This window comes from Chlamydotis macqueenii, chromosome 1 (assembly GCF_036417535.1).
Source record: "Chlamydotis macqueenii isolate bChlMac1 chromosome 1, bChlMac1.mat, whole genome shotgun sequence".
Taxonomy (NCBI): domain Eukaryota; kingdom Metazoa; phylum Chordata; class Aves; order Otidiformes; family Otididae; genus Chlamydotis; species Chlamydotis macqueenii.
The window spans coordinates 15,948,256-15,967,073 of record NC_141556.1 but is presented as its reverse complement, the minus strand read 5'-3'; the positions used below and the strand labels follow the sequence as shown (position 1 = coordinate 15,967,073).

The window sequence follows — 18,818 nt, the reverse complement described above, 5'->3', positions numbered from 1 at the left end:
GGGGAAACGATGCCAGGAAATCATGTTTGAACAAACCCTTTGGGTTTTTTTTGCTGCGGAGGAGTTAAGCATTTGGTGCTCTCTGTCCCAAATCTCAAGCATTAAAGTAAAGATTTCTGTAAAAATGATTTCTGTTCTGTGTAGGATGATGTATGACACTCGCTTGTTCCTGCCATCCTGCAGTAAGGCACTAAACACTGAGACCGATCTTCATACAGCGCTTTCAGTATCCATTATATCGTCTCATCTGTAGTCTCAACTGCTCTGACACACCTTAGTTTAAATTCAGTGATATGCAAATATGTCACTTCTAAATTGTAGTAGCTCAAATGGAAGTAAATATTTAAACTTAGAGGGAAGGGTAGCCGAGCTGTCAGAGTAAGTGAAAGATAAAATGGTTTGTAGATCCTTGTGAGCTTGAAGCAAATCTCTCGAGCCAGTCATTTACCTCCTTGGGATTTCTCCCCTTACGTCTCTACAAGACTGCATTCAATAAATATGTGTGAGTGTTACTTTTATCTTTAAGATCAGGAAAAAAATTACTGGAAGAGGAATGCATTGATCAAGGTGCTATAAAAATTACTCATGGATCCTCTGTGTGTGCATGCACATGTGTGCACATGCATTTGTGAGCAGATGCAGCTACAATCTTTTGTAGTCGTAAGTTGCCAATCAGCAGATCCTGACTGAAGAATTTGGGACAGAAAATTTTCCTGGCAAATATGTGATTTCACTTAAGTCAGAGCATGCCACAGAAGAATGTCTGATTGAGTTAAACACTCAGTTAAAGGAAACAATACACTCAGTTCCAAAATGACATTTCAAAACAGAAACCTATTGTTTAACTTTGTAAATGCTCTTTGAAAACCCTCAGATCTTTGACCAATGGTTTCAAAAAAACTTCATTTCATCTGGTCTGTTTTCCATGGGAGGTACTGTAGTGTCCTGCTCTGCTTACCCAGGGACAGATTTGATCCCTGTCTAGCTGATCTTCAAAGCAAGCAGCCCAGTCTGTGTTAACTTGCAGCCCCTCACCCTGGCCTTCGTCCCTTCCTCTGTATGAAGGGAGAATAATCAACCATTTGTCTTGAAGGCCATTTCCAGCCTAAATGGGTTAAGGCATCTAAATGTCTCACAGTAAACTTGGCATCTGTGTGGTTTTGCAGTACAAAATGAACCACTTTTCCTGATTTCTAGTCACATAAGCATACGCAAGGCATTTAAGAAGAGCTTACAGGACTTTTATGTCTTTCTGTGTTCCACAGGCATGATGTTAGGTGGAGCATAAAGCCATTGCTAGCTGCTGGATAACATCTCAAACTCTACTGCATCCCTAGATGTGCCTGCATGTTTCTTGTTCTTCTTGAGGAAAATTAGATAAACCAGGCATATGCTAAAGTTAGGTGTGGTGTAGCTACTGAAGTGTTACTTCAGACTTACGAGCGTGCTGGTTATCTCCAGAGCCAAGCTGTACTTTGAAGATTGTGTTTGCGTTAGCCTGATTGAGTACGTCAGAAGCAAAACTGCTGTAACAGAGCGTTATTAGCGTGTGGCTGCACAGGAGTTGGCTCACACGGTGGCCGTAGGAATAGTTGGACGTTAACGAAGGAGGTGGTAGAGGAGCAAGAACTCTGCCATGGCTAGATGTGATGCTGGGGTACGTTATTCAAAAATGATGCTGGGCATGGCATGCTGGATCATTCTGACACAGTGTTGACTCTGTTTCTAGCAGGTGATGGGAATCAAGGCGTCTCCTGTGTTCACATTCCTGACGGTGATAATCAAATGTCACATGGATTCTTTTGGTGGATGTGCACCCACCATCATGAATGATGGATGTGTAACTCAGTTATTCGTCCATAAGCTATGTGCCAATCCTATGCTAGCCTTTTCCAGTCCGTGCCAGCTAGGAGGTCCTCCTTTCCTTTCTCATGGATCCTTCCACTGTCACTGTGCTTTTGTCCCTTGAGGACAAAGTTTCCTTTTTGTCACTTTAGGACAAAGCTGTACCCTGAAATCCTACAGAGCCTGAAGCCAGTGGGTGCTTGCTAAGCAGGCATTGCATGAGGCAAAGAAGTGAAACCTGTGCACTGAGCTGTTTACCTGGTGGCCCACAGTGTTCAAGGTGCTCCTCACTACCTACAAGACTTCCTATGATCTTGTCCTGGGCGTGCTTACCTCCTCTTGAGAAGTCACCACAGCTGAAGTAAGTTGAGGATTGTATCCCGACCACGCTGTAAAGGGAAGATGCTCTCTGCAAGGGCCTTGGATGTGCTCCGTGCTAGGGTGTGAAATAGCCTATTGATGGTGGCCACGGCACGGGATACAGGACTCCTCCACTAAAGGCAGTGGAGATGGTGGAAGTCCTTTTCCACATGGCCTTGGAGGGCAGAAGAGCAGTTTTTGTGGGTTTCTGGCTGGCCAAATTTAGTTATTTATGCAGTGTCCAGAAACTGGGACCCAGCATCTCATAGAAGCACTCAGAGACTGACTCTGGTGAGGAACAGAGATGATTTCAACTGTGTCTGAAGCGCGTGGCTAAGGTCATCTAGAGTCTAAAACATTGCCTGTAACCAAACACTGGCATGCCCGTGTCATTTGTGAGATGAAAGGTTTCCTCACAGGATGTGAGCTGTAAGAGGAGCAGTGATGCTTTTGTGAGAATTTAAAAAATATTGCAGTCAGTGCTGCAGTAAGGAGTTGTCTGAGGGCTGTAGCTAGACAGACCATACCACCAACATGTAGAAATGCGTCCCAAATTTTCAAAATTGCAAGAAAATTAAATCTACTGGAATCTTCTTATTCCAGTTCTCGTTTTCCTTTAGGCTGTGATTTTACTTAAAAATAGAGATAAAATTATATTCAGTTTTATCTTTGGTTTGAAAGCTGCTGTGGCCCTGTGCATGGTTAATGACTTGGGAAGATCATGAAGAAAAGAAAGAGCAAGTGTGAAACCAGCCCTTCTGAAGGCCATTTTATGTATGTTGGATTGACACTACTGAGGGAATGCAGAGCCACCGTTGCCTGCTTCTGGGCTTGACAGAGAATCCTAAAATGGAGAAATAACCCACAGTAATATTTCTAGCCGCCTTGTACAATTTTCTCATGGGTTCTACAAAGGTCAGTTTGGAGTTTTGTAGGAGTCTATAAATGTGATGATTCTTCCAACTGTTGTGCTGTATTTAGAATTAATTACTTCTTTGCTCTTTATCATCTCACAACAGGCAGCCATGGAGTTTGGGTTTTCCCTTTGCAAACGAGTTAGTACTTAAATTCTCTCCCCTTCCCCGGCATTTTCTGGCTCCAGAGATTTTGGAACCCACATTACCATGTAGATGCTACTAAAGCCATGTCATCTGCCTTTCCTGAACACGCAGGTATTCAGGAGTAGAATTACTGACACGGGGTGGGGTTTTTTCACTTTAAGCTTTTTAAATCCACAAGTAAATGTAGTGATCTGATTTGCTAGCAGCAAGTATTCATGTAACTTGATCAGATCTCAGGATCTTTGAGAAAAACCACATGCCATTTAGCCTCTTGCTAGGCAGAGGAATTCGGACAATTCATCATTATACCGAGGGCCTTATTAGTTGACAGAAGGGTTAACTGACCTCCAGACAGGAACTGGAGGGTTTGCCTGCAGGGAACATATTCCATGCAGAGTTGACTACTTAAGCGTTTTCGATGTAAAGTAAAAACAATCTCTTGTGTGAGGGTATAATTCAAAGAACAAAGGACCATTTTGCTCAATTGTGCAGGCAGCAGAAGTTATTTTTGTCCCTTGCCTATCATACTCACATTGTACAAAAAAGTCGTTTTGTTGAGGAGCGATTTGTTCTGCTGAGGCTCTTTGTGTGAGTTTTGAACTGAAGACCACCACTGTGTTTTGGCATTGAAGCACACAATGTACAATCTTGAAAACGGCTTTGTGTTTTGCCCTTTTGTCAAGGGGCCATGCGCTTGGGGTGTGTGAATTGATTTATGGACCTTTTTGAGCCATTAACCTCCTTCAAGGATGCCTGGTAAATGGATGTGTAAGAGAAGGCTTTTGTCAGGTAGCGCAGTCCTTTCCCTGTTTGAGAAACATGTGCTTGACCTGCTTCGAGTGTGTTCTGCCACAATGGTAGGTAGATGACCTGCCTGTTTTCAAGGCCTCTCTTTTTGTTCTTTGCTGCCATCCCTTTATTAAAAGCTTTGCAAGTTGGTAATTTCCTCTGTTGCTGCCTCCTGCGTAATTAAGGAGGAGGAGAGGTCAAGCGGCAGCCTCCGCTGCATGGAAACGCTTCTTCTGATAGCGTTATCATGTACAAAGTGTGTCTGTGCTTTTAGAAGTGACCGTGCAGCAGTAAGTTAATTGGTAAGTTTTCTTCGTGGTGGATTAGTGCCAAGGAAGTGCATCTTTATTCTAAAAGCTTGTTAAAAAAGGATGTTGCCTAAAACTTATCACTCCAATTTGGAAACCACCTGGAGCCCCTGGGTCTTACCTGACCAGTGTATAAAGATAGGTGGGTGTTTGCACAGTTAAAAAAATAAAATGCCAGTCCATTTCAGGAAGGTGTGAATAGTTGGTGCTCCGGAGTTGGTGCTCAAAGTGTGAAATAAAAAAAAAAAAAAAAAAAACCTGTTAATCATTTCCACTTGAGCGTTACAAGCAGTGTGTAAGCTCTTGGTCTTTAGCAGCACTCGTGCTGGAGAAGACTTCTCTCTTCTTGCTCAGGCAGGGCTGCCCATAACCACATTCCTTGTTCTATTCTACTTTTCACTGCCTTTTTTTTTTTTTCCCATTTTCTGTATGCCCAAATGGTCAGCCCATTGCCAGCCTCCTCGATGCATGTTGTGAATGTTTTCCCACCATCCATGACAGGAGCACGTCCTGAGCCAGGCCCTGTACCGCTGTATAGAAGATCTCTCAAGGGCTGTTACTCCATAAATTTGTCATGTACTTCTTTGAAGCCACCTCAGCTTTTAGCACCCACAGTGTCTTGTGGTGGGGAGCTCCGCCAGTTAACTGGAAGTGCTGTGTAGTCAGCTATCTCCTTTTGTTGTGCTGTTTGTGGGAGGGTGGTTGATTTTTTTTATCTGCTTGATTCCTCAGCTGACCCCTGCTGCTGTGCTGGAGGAGACAGTAAATGGTGTTCCTTGTTCACTTTTTCTATTTTACTCATGTTTTGCTCTTAAACCCTTCTGCTATGTGCCTGCCTGTTGTTTCTTTTCCTGTCTGGAAGGCATTACTCTATTTACTCTTCATTGTAGGACTGAAACTCAGATCTTTGTCTTCAATTACTATCCAACTGACACCCAGACATTGCCAGAAGTATCCATCCTTGCTCCATTATTGTGCCTGTTTCGGAGATGTGCAAATCCTGGTCTCCCCTAGAGTGATTTCCTTGTCTCTCTCCCCTTTCACACTCAGCCCTGGTTCCCCCATGCCCAGGCAGACACATCCATAATTAGCTGATCATAATCCAGACGTAGACCTCTTTGATAGTAATTTCCCTACTTCATTACAACTGGTTGAATTTTTTTTTCCTCCGTGCCATTTTCAATGTCATTTCCCTCACTGTAGCCTTCACACATCCTTTTTTTCTCCTTCCAGCTTGTGATTGCAACCCTCATGGCATCCAGACCCCACAATGTGACCGCGCCACCGGGCAGTGCATCTGCAACGAAGGGGTGGAAGGGCCGCACTGCGACAAGTGCTCCCGGGGCTACTCGGGCTTCTTCCCGGACTGCGTGCCGTGCCACCAGTGCTTTGCCCTCTGGGATGTGATCATCAGCGAGCTGGCTAATAGGACCCAGCAGTTCCTGGATAGGGCTAATGCCCTGAAAATCACTGGAGTCACTGGCCCATACCAGCAGACGCTCAACACCCTGGAGGAGAAGCTCAGTGAGATTAAAACCATCATTGCTCAAAATCCAGCTGCCGAGCCCCTGAAGAACATCGGGAATCTCTTAGAGGAAGCAGAGTGAGTAGAGTCGCAGCGAGGGGATAAATCTAGCGTGGGAAGGAGGGGGAATGCCAGAGCTGGGATTTACTTGAGTGACTGATTCCCCCTCGCTGAGCTGAGAACGCTCCAGCTCCGCTCCTCCAGCTGGGTGAGGTAGGCTGTGGCTCCTAGCACTGGTGGAGCACCTCGCCATGCTCAGTGCCGGCAGCGAGCATCTGTCCCATAAGCGGAAACCTGGCCAGGGAAGGTAGGAACAGCACAGCTACCGTACTCTGGGCAGGGGTTGTCCTGCTCGCACTGGGGATCGGGCAGCTAATTACCGCGGAGCCACTCACGCTTGCCTTGCACTCCCCTGGGGCAAAGGACAAACACTGCTATTATCTGAGAGAATGAAGAGGGGAGAGATTAAATTCCCGGATTTCCCATGTGTAGCCAATGAGTTGGAAACTTGGGCTTCTTTCTGCACTCTGAGCATGTGTGGGGGGAAGCACCAGCTTTATAACAAGGATTGTTTCCATTTTTCTCAGGGTAAGAGCTTTGTGTTTTGTTTTAGGGCTAAGCATGCCAAAGATTGTAGTTGGAAATGGGGCAGTTTAACATCAAGTAGGATTACAGCTGCCTTAGAGCCCTGTCTGCAACTGCTGGAGCTTGCTTGTGCTTTGTTAAGGGGACTGCACAAAGCGAAGGGGCGAGGATTAAAGCACAAACGTCTCAATTAGGGATAGGCTTGTGCCCTGCAGCTCTCTCTCTCCAGCTGGAGAGCTGGGTGCTGCTGCTGCATTTGGGCTCTCTGCTTACGAGGGAGGGCAGAGCAGCTGAGGAGCCTCTTTTCCCTAACATGTATATACGTATCTGATTTTGCTCCTCTCTGGCTGTATAGAAGTACTGGGCTTTGAAAGACTCCTGGAAAACAGTAGGCTATTGGGCTACTGAGAGCGCTGTAAAGTGATCACAGAGTTTAAATACTGCCTGATTCTTTCAGGATGAGGAAATGCTGGGATTGGTGGAATCAGCATGGATGGGTGATGCAGCAGCACTGATGTGTAACATACACTTGCCTTTCCTTTTAGGGTTATCCCACTAGCTAAAGCCTGCTCTGTGGCTCACTGAGGCCGTGCTGAACACTGAGGGCAGAAGGTTTTTCTTTCGCCCTAGAGAAACAGCTGGTGAGGAGGGATCTCTAGTTAAAAGAATCCATTGTGTTAAAACTAAGGCTTCCCCCCCGCTGCTTCCTGAAGTTCAAATCTGTCCCTTGAGCTCATAGTAATCAAAACTGCATTTGTAGCTGTGTGGGATAGGAAGCAAATTATGTATGGATCATAGTAGTCAACTCTGACCTCTGCAGTTGCCATGATACAAGAGCATTACACCAGTCCTCTGGAATCTGCCTCCAGTTAATCTTACACAAAGCAGCTGTTTTCTGAGCAATTTGGTGCTTTGAGTTTATAAACGTGCTGCAGATTAAAAAGTAGTTTTGTATGATAAAGGAAACAAAACAGTATTCTAGGTAGGCATGTTGTTACAAATCACTTACAGCTCCACCGAGGGAGGACAGGTCCTGTCGTGGGAGAAGCTCGGCACGGCTCTAACCACCACTCTTCAGTGAAGTGAAGCACCGAGGCTTACAACCCTTCCTCCTCCCCCTGTTGAGACCTGTGCCTCTGTTTTACAGAAAGCTGACAGCAGATGTTACAGTTAAGATAGCCGACATAGAAGAAAACCTGTTGGCCTTAGCAATGAAGAGCAATAGTACAGACACTGACCTGACCGCGCTGGAGACAGATGCCAAAAGCCTAGACCGTGTCGTGAAAGAACTTGCAGAACAGCTAGAGTTCATCAAGATCTCTGATGTTCGGGGTAAGTGTCGCAGGGAGGGGGAAGAAAGCCATGGGGTGGCCAAAGATTTAATTAGTGCGTGGTTTTAAATATCAGGTTAATCTTCTAACTTGTAATAAAATACAGTTCCTAGGAGGGCAGCTTCTTTCTGTGCATTAGCAGAGTTGCTGATGCAGCAGGAATTTTGTTTTACCCCCTCACCCCTTCTCTGTCCCTCCACATTGCAAAGTGAGCTCAAGTTCTTGGGGCACAGAGTTGTCTTAAAGGCTCTTGATTAATACATTTTAGATGAGACACAACAACTGCAAGTGTGGCAGATTCCAAGATACACCTGGACATCTCCCTTGCTTTCCCTAGTCTGTTAAATTGATGTTTCTGGTTGGAAAAACTACCTGGGTCTTAGTGACTAAAAGCACACTGTAAGGGCTCAGTTCTGAGCCACCCAAGCGTTGCACGCCCATTGGGACATTGAAATGGGACAAGAATAAAAATTTGCTGGAGAAAGAGGAATGTCAGCAAATTATTTGGAAAATCTGAAAGCTGACTTCATTTCAGGTTGAAAGAAAGGAATTTTTTTTTTTTTTTAATATTTCCTGCTTTGCCAGAAGTCTGCTGTTGTTTCCAGTGAACATGGGATTTTGCAGTGAGGCAAGTAGGCTGTAGAATGGGGGGGGTTTCCAACTTCTGGCATTCTGCAGAGGAAAAGTGCCTCAAGGTGCAGAGTGAGGCCACCCCCGTGGGGTCCCTCAGACCTGCTCAAGGCCTCTCTGGGAGTTGTCCAAAACTAACACTTCCATAAATCAGCATCTTTCATCAAGCAGTTGTTTCGACCAGGTTCCAAGCAGTGACTCCATAAGCCAGACATCCCAGGGCAAGCAGCAAGAACTAATGGGATAAGTGACTCCTTCGAAAACAGACTGTTGCCCTATAAACGCAAAAGGCTGGATCTCCTTTTGCCCTCAGGGCAAGCACAACTCAGTCACTAGGCTCAGAGAAAAGCTTCATTTCAAAATCCAGCAAACTTGACAAACTGTCAACCAAATAAAAACAGCAACTTTTTTTGTTCCCCCCCCCAACAGGTGAAATTTTAACATCCTTGCAATGGCACTGAATATAGCTGCAAAGGCTAGCGGGTCATTTAACTTGATATTCATATCGCTAACCCTGATGTGTCATCTGCCAGCCTCCGTAATATAAATTACTTCGGGTTACTTAACGGATTTCTGAGCAGCTCCATCTGATTTCTGCAGGAGCCTTGGATAGTATCACCAAGTATTTCCAGATGTCCCTGGAGGCAGAGGAGAGGGTCAATGCCTCCACTGTTCACCCCGATAGCGCCGTGGAGCTGTCAGCACAAACGCGGCAGGAAGTGGAAGACTTAATCAATGAGAAGGAGGCCCAGTTCAAGGCTAAACAAGAGGAGCAGTCACGCCTTCTGGACGAACTCGCAGGCAAGCTGCAGAGCCTGGATCTCTCCGAAGTGGCTGAGAAGGTAGGCAGCTGAGAACCGCTGGTGTAAAACCTGTAGCAAAAATCAAGTCAGGTTTGTGAAGAAGTGTAGGTGGTGAGGAACTGTTTAGAGCGTGACAGTATGAGATACAGTTTGTTCATGAAAATAAGGTTTTTTTGGATGATGGGGTATTTTGTGGGCTAGAACAGGGCTGTTTAATTGGCAGGCTCTGAGACCTACTGGCTTTCATGTTGGCCTCCTACCCTTCCCAGCCCTAACAAAGCACCATCTTTTCATCACCCCAGCTCTAACTCAAAGCCCTTTGCTGTGGGCAGAGCTCTTGCACGCAGAAAAGCATAGTGAGTCGGTTGGACTGAGAGCCACTCTCTTAAGCCTGTGCTCAGTTCATGTGCTTGCTTTCTCTAGGCGACTCTCTTCCTGCACGCTATGCCTGTGCAGTGCCCAGCCAGGCAGCACTTCTGCTCGCCCCGACGGGACGCCCTCCTCAGCCTCACCACGCTCACATCCTCGTGCTCAAGACAAAGCAGAACTTACAGGGAGCTGGAGTCAAAAGGGCTTTTTTTTTTTTTTCCTGTTGAAGCTGCCTGCTCATCTGTAAATATGATCAAGGGTGGCTTTTTCTTGGGAGAGGCTGGGTGTTCCCTCGGTTTTGCTTTGAAGTCAGCCAGCTGCATTCAGAGAACAATCCTGCGTGAAGGCGGGCTGCAGGGTACTGCTCATTAACTCCCCGGGCAGGCCAGGCCTCTGTGAGAGGATGAGTTCTTCACACGCTGAATTGTCCCGTCTTTTACAACTAAGGTCATCCCTCCTGACTCCCCAGCACTCCTTTTTTCTCAGGAGGGAAGAAAGAGACATCTTTTTGTTTAGCTTTCCTTCTCCTACATTCCTGCCTAACTGTGCTTGAGGACTGAAAATCTTGGGTAGATGTTTATCAAGGCCATAAACACTTAATTGCTTGGCAGTGTAATCATGGGACACCAAAAAAAAAAAAAAAAAAACAACTTTTTGCTTTCTAGCTATTGCTGGGTTGCATGCCAAACAGGTAAGAGGGACTCATTTACACTTCACAGGAGACAGCTGCAGCTAACTTGGCACAGCCCCTAGATTTTCCCAGAGAGGTTTTTTGACTGCAAAGTACATCGGTTAGTGACTATAATTTGGTGAAAAGGGGGGGGGGTGGAAAGGGAAAAGAACCTTGCAAGAATAGGGAATTTTCCAGTTTTCCTTGTGGCTAGAACAACTCCTGATTTCACTGTCCAAACAATTGACTAAGCAGTGGATTAATGTCAGATCAACACTCTTGATTGAAATAGTTTTGCTTTTTTTCATCTACCCTGAAATTTTCACATCCTTGACAAAATTCACCAATTGGAAAGTGTTCTGGAAAGATGAAATCAGAGCAAACATTTGGTGGAAGGGAATGGGACTGCTTTTTAAGGGAGATGAAAAAAAGATTCTGATTCAACTTCGCACATTTCAGCTTTTATTACATTTCTAGAGTATTAGAGCAAAAGAAAATATACTACTCTGCACCAAACACTTTCTTCCTTATAAAATAGTTTCTTGGGATGTCCAGTTTTTCCTCCAAACAGTAGTGAAGACTGATTGCAAACAAAAGGCATCCAGACAGAAGTAGCTTCCAGCTTGAAACCAAAGCTTAAAGGCAGCTTTCCGGTGAAATGGTGTACAGGAAAAGTGGCTGATGAAAGGGAGGTAAGGCTTCCCTCATAACCTCCAGCTACTTCAGCATCAGGGAGCTGCATATTTGTAACCACGTCAAAAGCAGGGAGGCGCAGGGGGCACAGGAGAAAGATTAAAGTCACACTGGTAGGAACCTGCTGCAGCAACCACCTCCAGCTCACAGCTCTACTTCAGCTTCCTTCCCTGTGGTACTTGGGATGCTACTGGAAGGGGCAGAAACAACATCAGTGTTTCTGTTGCCATAGAGCAGTGCCCTACTCCATCCCCCTCGCAGCTCAGCGATGGAAATAAAGCTGTGACGTTTCCCTTGCCTAATGTGTCTCTGCAGACATGTGGCACTCCCCCAGGAGCCTCTTGTGCCGAGTCCGAGTGCGGTGGGTTAAACTGCCGAACAGACGACGGAAAGAAGAAGTGTGGAGGACCTGGCTGCATAGGGCTGGTGACCGTAGCTCACAATGCCTGGCAGAAAGCCATGGATTTTGACAGAGACATCCTCAGCGCATTAGCAGAAGTTGAGCAACTCTCCAGAATGGTAATATACTAAATCAATTTTTTAAAAAAAATCTTTTAGTTGTAACACAAGTTTAGATGCTAACTGACAAAGTATGTGCCTGGCTTATTTCAAAATACTTCTTTTCAGTTGTGTAACTTCATCATGCTTGTAAAGATCCTCAGAAAGGGAGCTTGCTGGAGTGAAACTCCATGGATAACTAAACATTAGCCTGAGTTGTTTAAATTAGCATTGGTGGTGTGGATCAGGGCCAGCTTTTAAAAGTGTTCTGTGAGCTTTATGAGAAAAAGCATTTCTCATTACTATTGCCTGTGAATCCAACTGAATTTTTGTTTTAAACCAGGCCTTAAAGCATAAGCAAATATGCAATCAAGCCTTCTATTTTCCTCTTTAGGTTTCTGAGGCAAAACAGAGAGCTGATGAAGCAAAACAAAATGCACAAGAAGTTTTGCTCAAAACCAATGCTACAAAAGAACAAGTGGACAGAAGCAATGAAGATCTGAGAAATCTCATTAAACAGATTAGAGACTTCCTAATGCGTAAAAACCTTACATTTAAATTATATTTTAATTCTGGGTTTGTGAAAACGATCTTTAGGTGTGAATCATCTTCTACGGGGTAATTCAATAGTTGTGTGTCATCCCCCCAACTTTCAGACAGACCGCGTGTGTATGGTGAAATCTGGAACCAAGACAAAACCAAGACAATAGGAAAGTGAGAGCAGACTGCAGCATGTTGTTATGTTAGTTTCAGCTGAGGCTGTTGTACCGCTGTGGCTTGCCAAGTGTGTTCATAAGTTCTGGCTAGAAAGACAAAGTACTGTTAAAGGGGAGGAAAGTCAGAAACTGAGTTTATCTCTCTCTAAGAAAGCAGGTAGAGGTTAAATGAGGGCTTTGTTTGCTAGCAAGTGGCAGCATGGCAAACCCATTCCTTCCCTGTTTGCACAAGCTGAGTATACTATTCGCACAAATACATTTAGGTGCAGCTGTTGGCTTTGTCTACCCCCCAGAGCCCCAGCATGGTGTAGCTAATCACTGAGATCTTCCAAATGGCTTCCAAGAGAGCTGTGCCAGCATAGCCTACGCGCCTGCTGGGCCTCTCCTTAGAGGGAAGTTTCACCCTAAGGAAGCAGTTTTAATACCTTGATTGTCTCTAAGTCCAAGGGAGGAAATTTTCCCATTATTTTCCTTCTTAATAGAGCAGTTGGACAAGAATTTGAGTACTGAGACTTGATGAGGCAAAGCTTTTACTTATATCTCTCTCATTTCTGTCCATCTACCAGAAGACAGCGCGGACCTGGACAGCATTGAGGCAGTGGCTAATGAAGTGCTGAACATGGAGATGCCAAGCACTCCCCAGCAGCTCCAGGCCCTGACAGAAGATATTCGTGAGCGTGTAGAAAGTCTTTCTGATGTTGAGGTCATTCTGCAGCAGAGCGCTGGAGACATTGCCAGAGCAGAAATGCTACTGGAGGAAGCGAAAAAAGCAAGGTATGCAACCCTGTTCTGTATTAGCTGTTTTCCATCACCAATAGCTTGAATAAGACTTTCATTTCAGAAAATGCAGTTTAACTTAGCCCACTGCAGATTCTCATTCCTTCACTAAAGGGCAAAAATTCTCTTTGCAGTGTAAGATCAGTTCTTTTTCCAGTTCCAAGTAAAAGCATTTTCAGTGTTAACATAGTTTTTCTCCACAGCAAAGGTGCAACAGATGTTAAAGTCACTGCAGACATGGTAAAAGCAGCACTGGAAGAAGCTGAAAAAGCTCAAAATGCAGCTGAAAAAGCCATCAAACAAGCTGATGAAGATATTAAAGGAACTCAAGACCTGCTAACCTCAGTGAGTTCTTTACAAGTATTTCATAAGATACAGAAACAGCACCTAGTTTGATATTTAGAAACTGATGCAAGCCTGTCTAGGGAAGGCTCTTGGGTATTGCAAATCAAAGACTGCATTTAAAGTGAAACTAAAACATTCTTGCCTTCACATAAAATTTTGAGTTAGTATAACAGATGCTAGAGGACCATTTGCTCTTAAAAAACAAAACAAAACAAAACAAAATCAAAAGGCTTTTCTCACCCTATATCCTGCACCACTCAAGTTAACTGAGCAGGATTGTAGCCCTCTAACATAGCAGGTGTGCCAAGACCCCTGGAAAGTCGTACCTGTCACCATGCTGTCAGTGTACTGGTGTAGCCATGCTATCAGTGTCATCCGCCACCGCAGCACGAGACCAAAATAAGTGAATGCTGGATTACAGTGGTAATTGCTGTAGACTTGTCAGACAATGTATTTTCAGACCTCATCTCATAGCCCTCATGAGATCATAGTGCTATCTATATCCCTGAAGCTTGGCCAGTTTAGAAGACATGCAGCTTCACAAATCCATTATTACATGACGGAGTGAAATGTCAAACTTCAGTTTTGCCTGTGGATGAGGCAACTCTTGCATGTGTAATACAATCAGGTACTTTTTAACCACGTTCCTTAACGCTTTTGGAACCCCATATCAGCCCGACTGCAGTTGGCCATTTGTAACGAAACTAAAGCACTGCAGTTTATATCAGATCGATGTACTTGATCTAATTAGTTGATCAGGGCTTATCTAGAAAGCTTACTACTCTATTCAGTGTCTTTTGAAAATGTAACTGTTGTCTCTCTTAGATTGAATCTGAAAATGCAGCGTCTGAGGAAACACTGAACAATGCTACCTTACGTCTGTTTGAGCTGGAAAGGAGTGTTGAAGACCTTAAGCAAAAGGCTGCTACAACTTCAGAGAATGTGGACAATATAGAAGAAAAAATTGTTACTGCAAAACAAAATGCTGAAGAAGTTAAAAAGGTGAGAAGCTCAGGAAAGATGCTAAGGGAACGCCAAAAAACCTCTCACCTCAGGTTTGGCTAAAGGAACATCAGTGAATACATGTGATCCATTTCCTTTATTGGTCAAGTACTTGGGACAAAAAAAAAAAAAAACCACACACAAAACCAAAACCCCAAAAAAACACTTAATGCACTTAGCAAAGATACTGCTTTTTACTTAATTTGATACCAGATACAGAGAGAAAGTAGTATTGGGAAGTTTTCAGGTTCTAAAATAGCTGCAGGAAACTTGTCAAGCGGTGACACTGTCAGCCCTTCATAGACTCAGTTCTGTCCCTCAGCTGTACTATCTGCCACAGGAGAACTAGTAATTTTTCCCCCTTCCATAGAGTATTTATGGTTCTACAACAATGGTAGGCTCAGGACAAAAAGCTCAGAATTTGGCATATACAGAATCAAGCGACAAGAAAAATGGTTATGTCTATATAAAACCTAACTATCAGAGGTTAGGGTTTATATTCCAAACAGCAGAGATGCAAAATTTTCTCTGTGACTATATGGCATTGCTCCCAATGTCTGCTACACACCTTCGTAACAGCAAAAGAATGCTCATTAACAAAACAATTGACAAATCTGCCAAAGGAAGTTTCATTGCTCCAATCTGTGGTCTATAGTTAGCCCATCAGTCCCCAGAGAGGCATTTTCTGCCAGGAGAGATGTATTATCCATCAAATCAATTATTCCACATACTAAGTAGTATTTCAGGTGGCTGTCAAGTAAACACAAGAGACTTCCAGTACTGCTGCAGCTTGTTAACTTGTTTATTGGTTGAATTCAGTTGGGTCGTAGGACTTAATCTTAATCTCACAGAGAGAAGCACAGCTGAGAAACCAACCTCATGACTTCTCCAGCACCTTCACCTAAGCACACTAGGCAGCTGTTCTCCTTACGGAACAAGTAACACGGGTATTCCTCCCTAAATGCACGCATTCAACCAGAAGCGGTGCCAGTTCCTTACCATATGCTGCTTTCCAGCGGTACTAGGGGCCATTCCTTCCGTCAGTTACAGAATTGTGTAACTGAATCCCATAAATCCTTGCCAAGTGTCTTTATTAAGGCTGTAGAAGAGCCATAGATCTACAAAAGGGCAACTGATGAGCCTTCACCGCAGCTCTTACGGTCTTGAATATTAAGTAGGAAAACCCCAACACTGTTCCTGCTTTTGTTAACTGTGCTAACAGTCTAGACTCTCCTTACACCCGGATTAGTAAAGATAGAGGCAGGAAATGCAAACTCCCGCTGCATTGTCTTTTGAATGAGCTCCATCTTGTGCTTCAATGTGGAACAACAGGTCCTCAACACCGAGCTGAACGACAAGTATAAAACGGTGGAAGATCTAATTGCCAAGAAGACAGAAGAGTCGGCTGATGCTAGGAGGAAAGCTGGCATGTTGCAAGATGAAGCTAAAGCCTTGTTGGCTCAAGCAAACAGCAAACTCCAGCTGCTCAAAGGTAAGGCTGCTCTGAGGAGGTAAGTTGTCATCTTAGAAGATGAAGCAATGTCATGCTGTTAAACTGGCTGCTCATCAGCAGTAGGGGAAAAAAAAAGTTAATTCTTTGTTACTGTGATTTTATCTGCTTTCCTTATTCTTAGGGACACAACATAGTCTTTTGAATCAAAAAGATTTCTATTAAAAAGCTGAAACTTACAGTGAGACACAAACTTCTGGTATGGTACTTGTCACTGCTTCAAGAACCACTACACAGAAGGAACATAACTACCACGCTTAGGACAAGGTCTAACCTGTTCAAGCAAGACCTCCATCTTCAAACAATACTCCCCCCACCTTACAAAGTTATTAAAACAAAAGGTAATCAGGATTTGTCAGTTCCAGTTTACAGATTCATTTAACATTTCCCTTTGCCAACTGAAGTTGACTGAAACAGGAGGAGACAGCCTGCCCACAGCTACCAGGGAGCAAGCTAAGTTTTCCTCCTGTTTTTGCCAGGCCAGGAACTCATTCTTCCCCTTAGCTGCTCCTGCACAGTTACAGTGACTCACTGAATAGTTTTAACCATAACAAGCCAAAACATTTCACTGTTCTGTAAAAGCCACCATAGAGCAGAGAATGACAATTATTTTCAACATGAATCAAAGTATACTTTTGCATTTCCACTTATGGAAAATTACTTCGTTGTTGCTGTATGTCCCCGTGTTAAGGAAACAAAGGTGCCATTCCAGCCCCTTTTTTCTTTCCTAATCAGATTCTCTTCCACAATAAAAATAAAATTGAGTAGTAGTTTATCCGTAACGATAATGATTTACATTTTACTGCACGGAAACACCGCTAATTATGCTGTTTTTCTCCTTCCTTTGCTGACAGACTTGGAAACTACGTATGAAAACAATCAAAAAGTGCTGGAAGACAAAGCCAAGCAGTTGGTGGAGCTGGAAGAGACAGTTCGCTCCCTCTTACAGACAATCAGCCAGAAGGTTGCCGTTTATAGCACTTGCTTATAAATGGGAGCAGGAAATGCTTGTGTTCAGGATGGGTTTTACAAGTATTACACTAGTTCTTTTTGACATTACACTAAGACCTGATAAAATAAACAGGTTTTATATTGACTTCAAGGCACAGAACCAAAGCCAAGTAACTTTTTGATGTTGAAAATAAACAGTACTTTTTGTATCACTGTATGTACCTAGTATGACTCATTACGTTCTTTCCTATTTTCAGGAGCTGAAATGATACATCAATTAATTGTTTAGGAAGTCTTGTTTTTAAACTGGTTAGAGATAAAATAAAATCTTGGCTCCAGCTATGTAATTCTAAATAAGGGCTGCAATTATTATGAAATACAGGATGGTCACTCACCAAGGACGATAAATGAAGAAATACCATCCTTGTGTGGTTAGCTAGCATTTACGCCACGACTCAAAAAGGATTATTCACCCCCTGCATGATATCCATTTAGGCTTAACACGAGTTTCATGTCACTGATTATGAAACACTTGATATGTGGAGTGGAAACAGAGGTCAGCACTAAAGGAGTGAGTGTGGTTCACATTTCTAGCACCAAGTTTATGTGATAAATAAAGCTTGCAGGATTAAGCCTCTCTGGAAAAGGAACTACAAAAGTGTACAGGGCACGTGATGTGAATCGGTTAAAGAGCTGTACACAGAGGTTGCTCTCTAAGAACAGCTTGCATTTAACAAAGCACAAATAAGACTTTTTTCAAAGTGCAAAAGTAACATCCAGTTCACCACACTTCAGCTGTACGTTATGTAGAACAGCGCACCTTCAGACAGTTGTACAGTACTGCACAAAGTAATTTACAACATACATCAGCTACACAAATTGGCATCCAGAACTGCAACATGTATTTACACATCCTGACTACTAACTGTGACCTGAGGAATACATCTGCTTATATATCTGGATCTGCACCTTACCTAACATCATCAAAAGTGAGTCAGGACCACTCTGGCAGAATATATCACCACTTAAGCAAACTGAACTACCCTTGAATTTTTACCTTGAATTTTATTTTCAAGTGTCTGGGACACTAGTCTCTAGTGTAATTTTAGTAGTGTTCTTGATTTAAGTTTCCTTGACTTTCCAAACTTCATTTAACACGGTCAAAGTGAGATATGAGAATTTTTAACTGATGAATCTCAAGGCTGAACTGCAGTAAGACTGCCACAAGTATTGAGGGAGGTGGGGGAAGTGGGCACAAAGCTGTTTCTGAAAGAGCAGGGCTTCCAGGAAGTACCTGCAAAGTATCACACTAACACTTTATAGCACTTACCTGCAGCACGTAAAAGTGATTCCAAAACGCCTACATCTATCAGAACAATCAAGTTTTTCTTCCCTCACTATTGTCTCACTTTTGCTTTCCCTTTAGCAACTTCCTACTAACATCTAAGGCAGATCCACATTAATTAACTTACTCCAATTCATTAATATACTGGGTCATCTTACAGCCTGGTGATAACTTTAATGAGCTGTTGTGGTTTCACCCCATCTACACCTAAAACAGGAGTTAAAGAAACAAACCAAAATGAAGAACAGTATCACTGGTGTTTGTTGATTAACTGATATCTTAATAAATGGTAACATTGGCATGTATTTCCATCACTCAGTATGGATACTGGATCCATACTTAAGAAGAAGCTCAATAAGAAAGGCAGGAAGATACAACCGTCTTGTGTATACACGAAACCAAGTAGCTTTTGCACCATTTTCTGAACGCATATTTCTCATCTATCATGCCATTAGCATAATGAAAAAGGACACAGACAACACTAGCAAATAAGGTTTCCTTCAAGGCACAAGAACATAGCAAAAGAATGAAATGGCACCCGGCAAAACAAAACTTAAAATGAGCTACTGGAATCAGGCACATTCCATACACACATTAAGGATCTTCCAAGGATGCCATGTGTTAGTGAGTTTCATCACACATGCAACAACCTAGGCACTAAAAGAAGTAACAAGACCGATCAGCAAACAAAACCCAAGACAACCC

The 18,818-nt window shown here is 43.5% G+C and overlaps 1 protein-coding gene across 1 annotated transcript in view; it reads left to right on the top strand.

Moving 5' to 3' along the window:
• LAMB1 (laminin subunit beta 1) overlaps positions 1-16,985 on the top strand; it is a 46,011-nt gene extending 29,026 nt beyond the window's left edge. Inside the window, exons 24-33 of the mRNA XM_086746639.1 lie at positions 5,597-5,966; positions 7,621-7,805; positions 9,035-9,276; positions 11,285-11,488; positions 11,862-12,006; positions 12,750-12,957; positions 13,164-13,305; positions 14,131-14,307; positions 15,640-15,799; positions 16,672-16,985. Coding sequence (XP_086602765.1) covers positions 5,597-5,966; positions 7,621-7,805; positions 9,035-9,276; positions 11,285-11,488; positions 11,862-12,006; positions 12,750-12,957; positions 13,164-13,305; positions 14,131-14,307; positions 15,640-15,799; positions 16,672-16,808 — 1,970 coding nt within the window. The 3' untranslated portion in view covers positions 16,809-16,985. The remainder of the gene's footprint in view (positions 1-5,596; positions 5,967-7,620; positions 7,806-9,034; positions 9,277-11,284; positions 11,489-11,861; positions 12,007-12,749; positions 12,958-13,163; positions 13,306-14,130; positions 14,308-15,639; positions 15,800-16,671) is intronic.
• Positions 16,986-18,818: the final 1,833 nt, after the last annotated feature.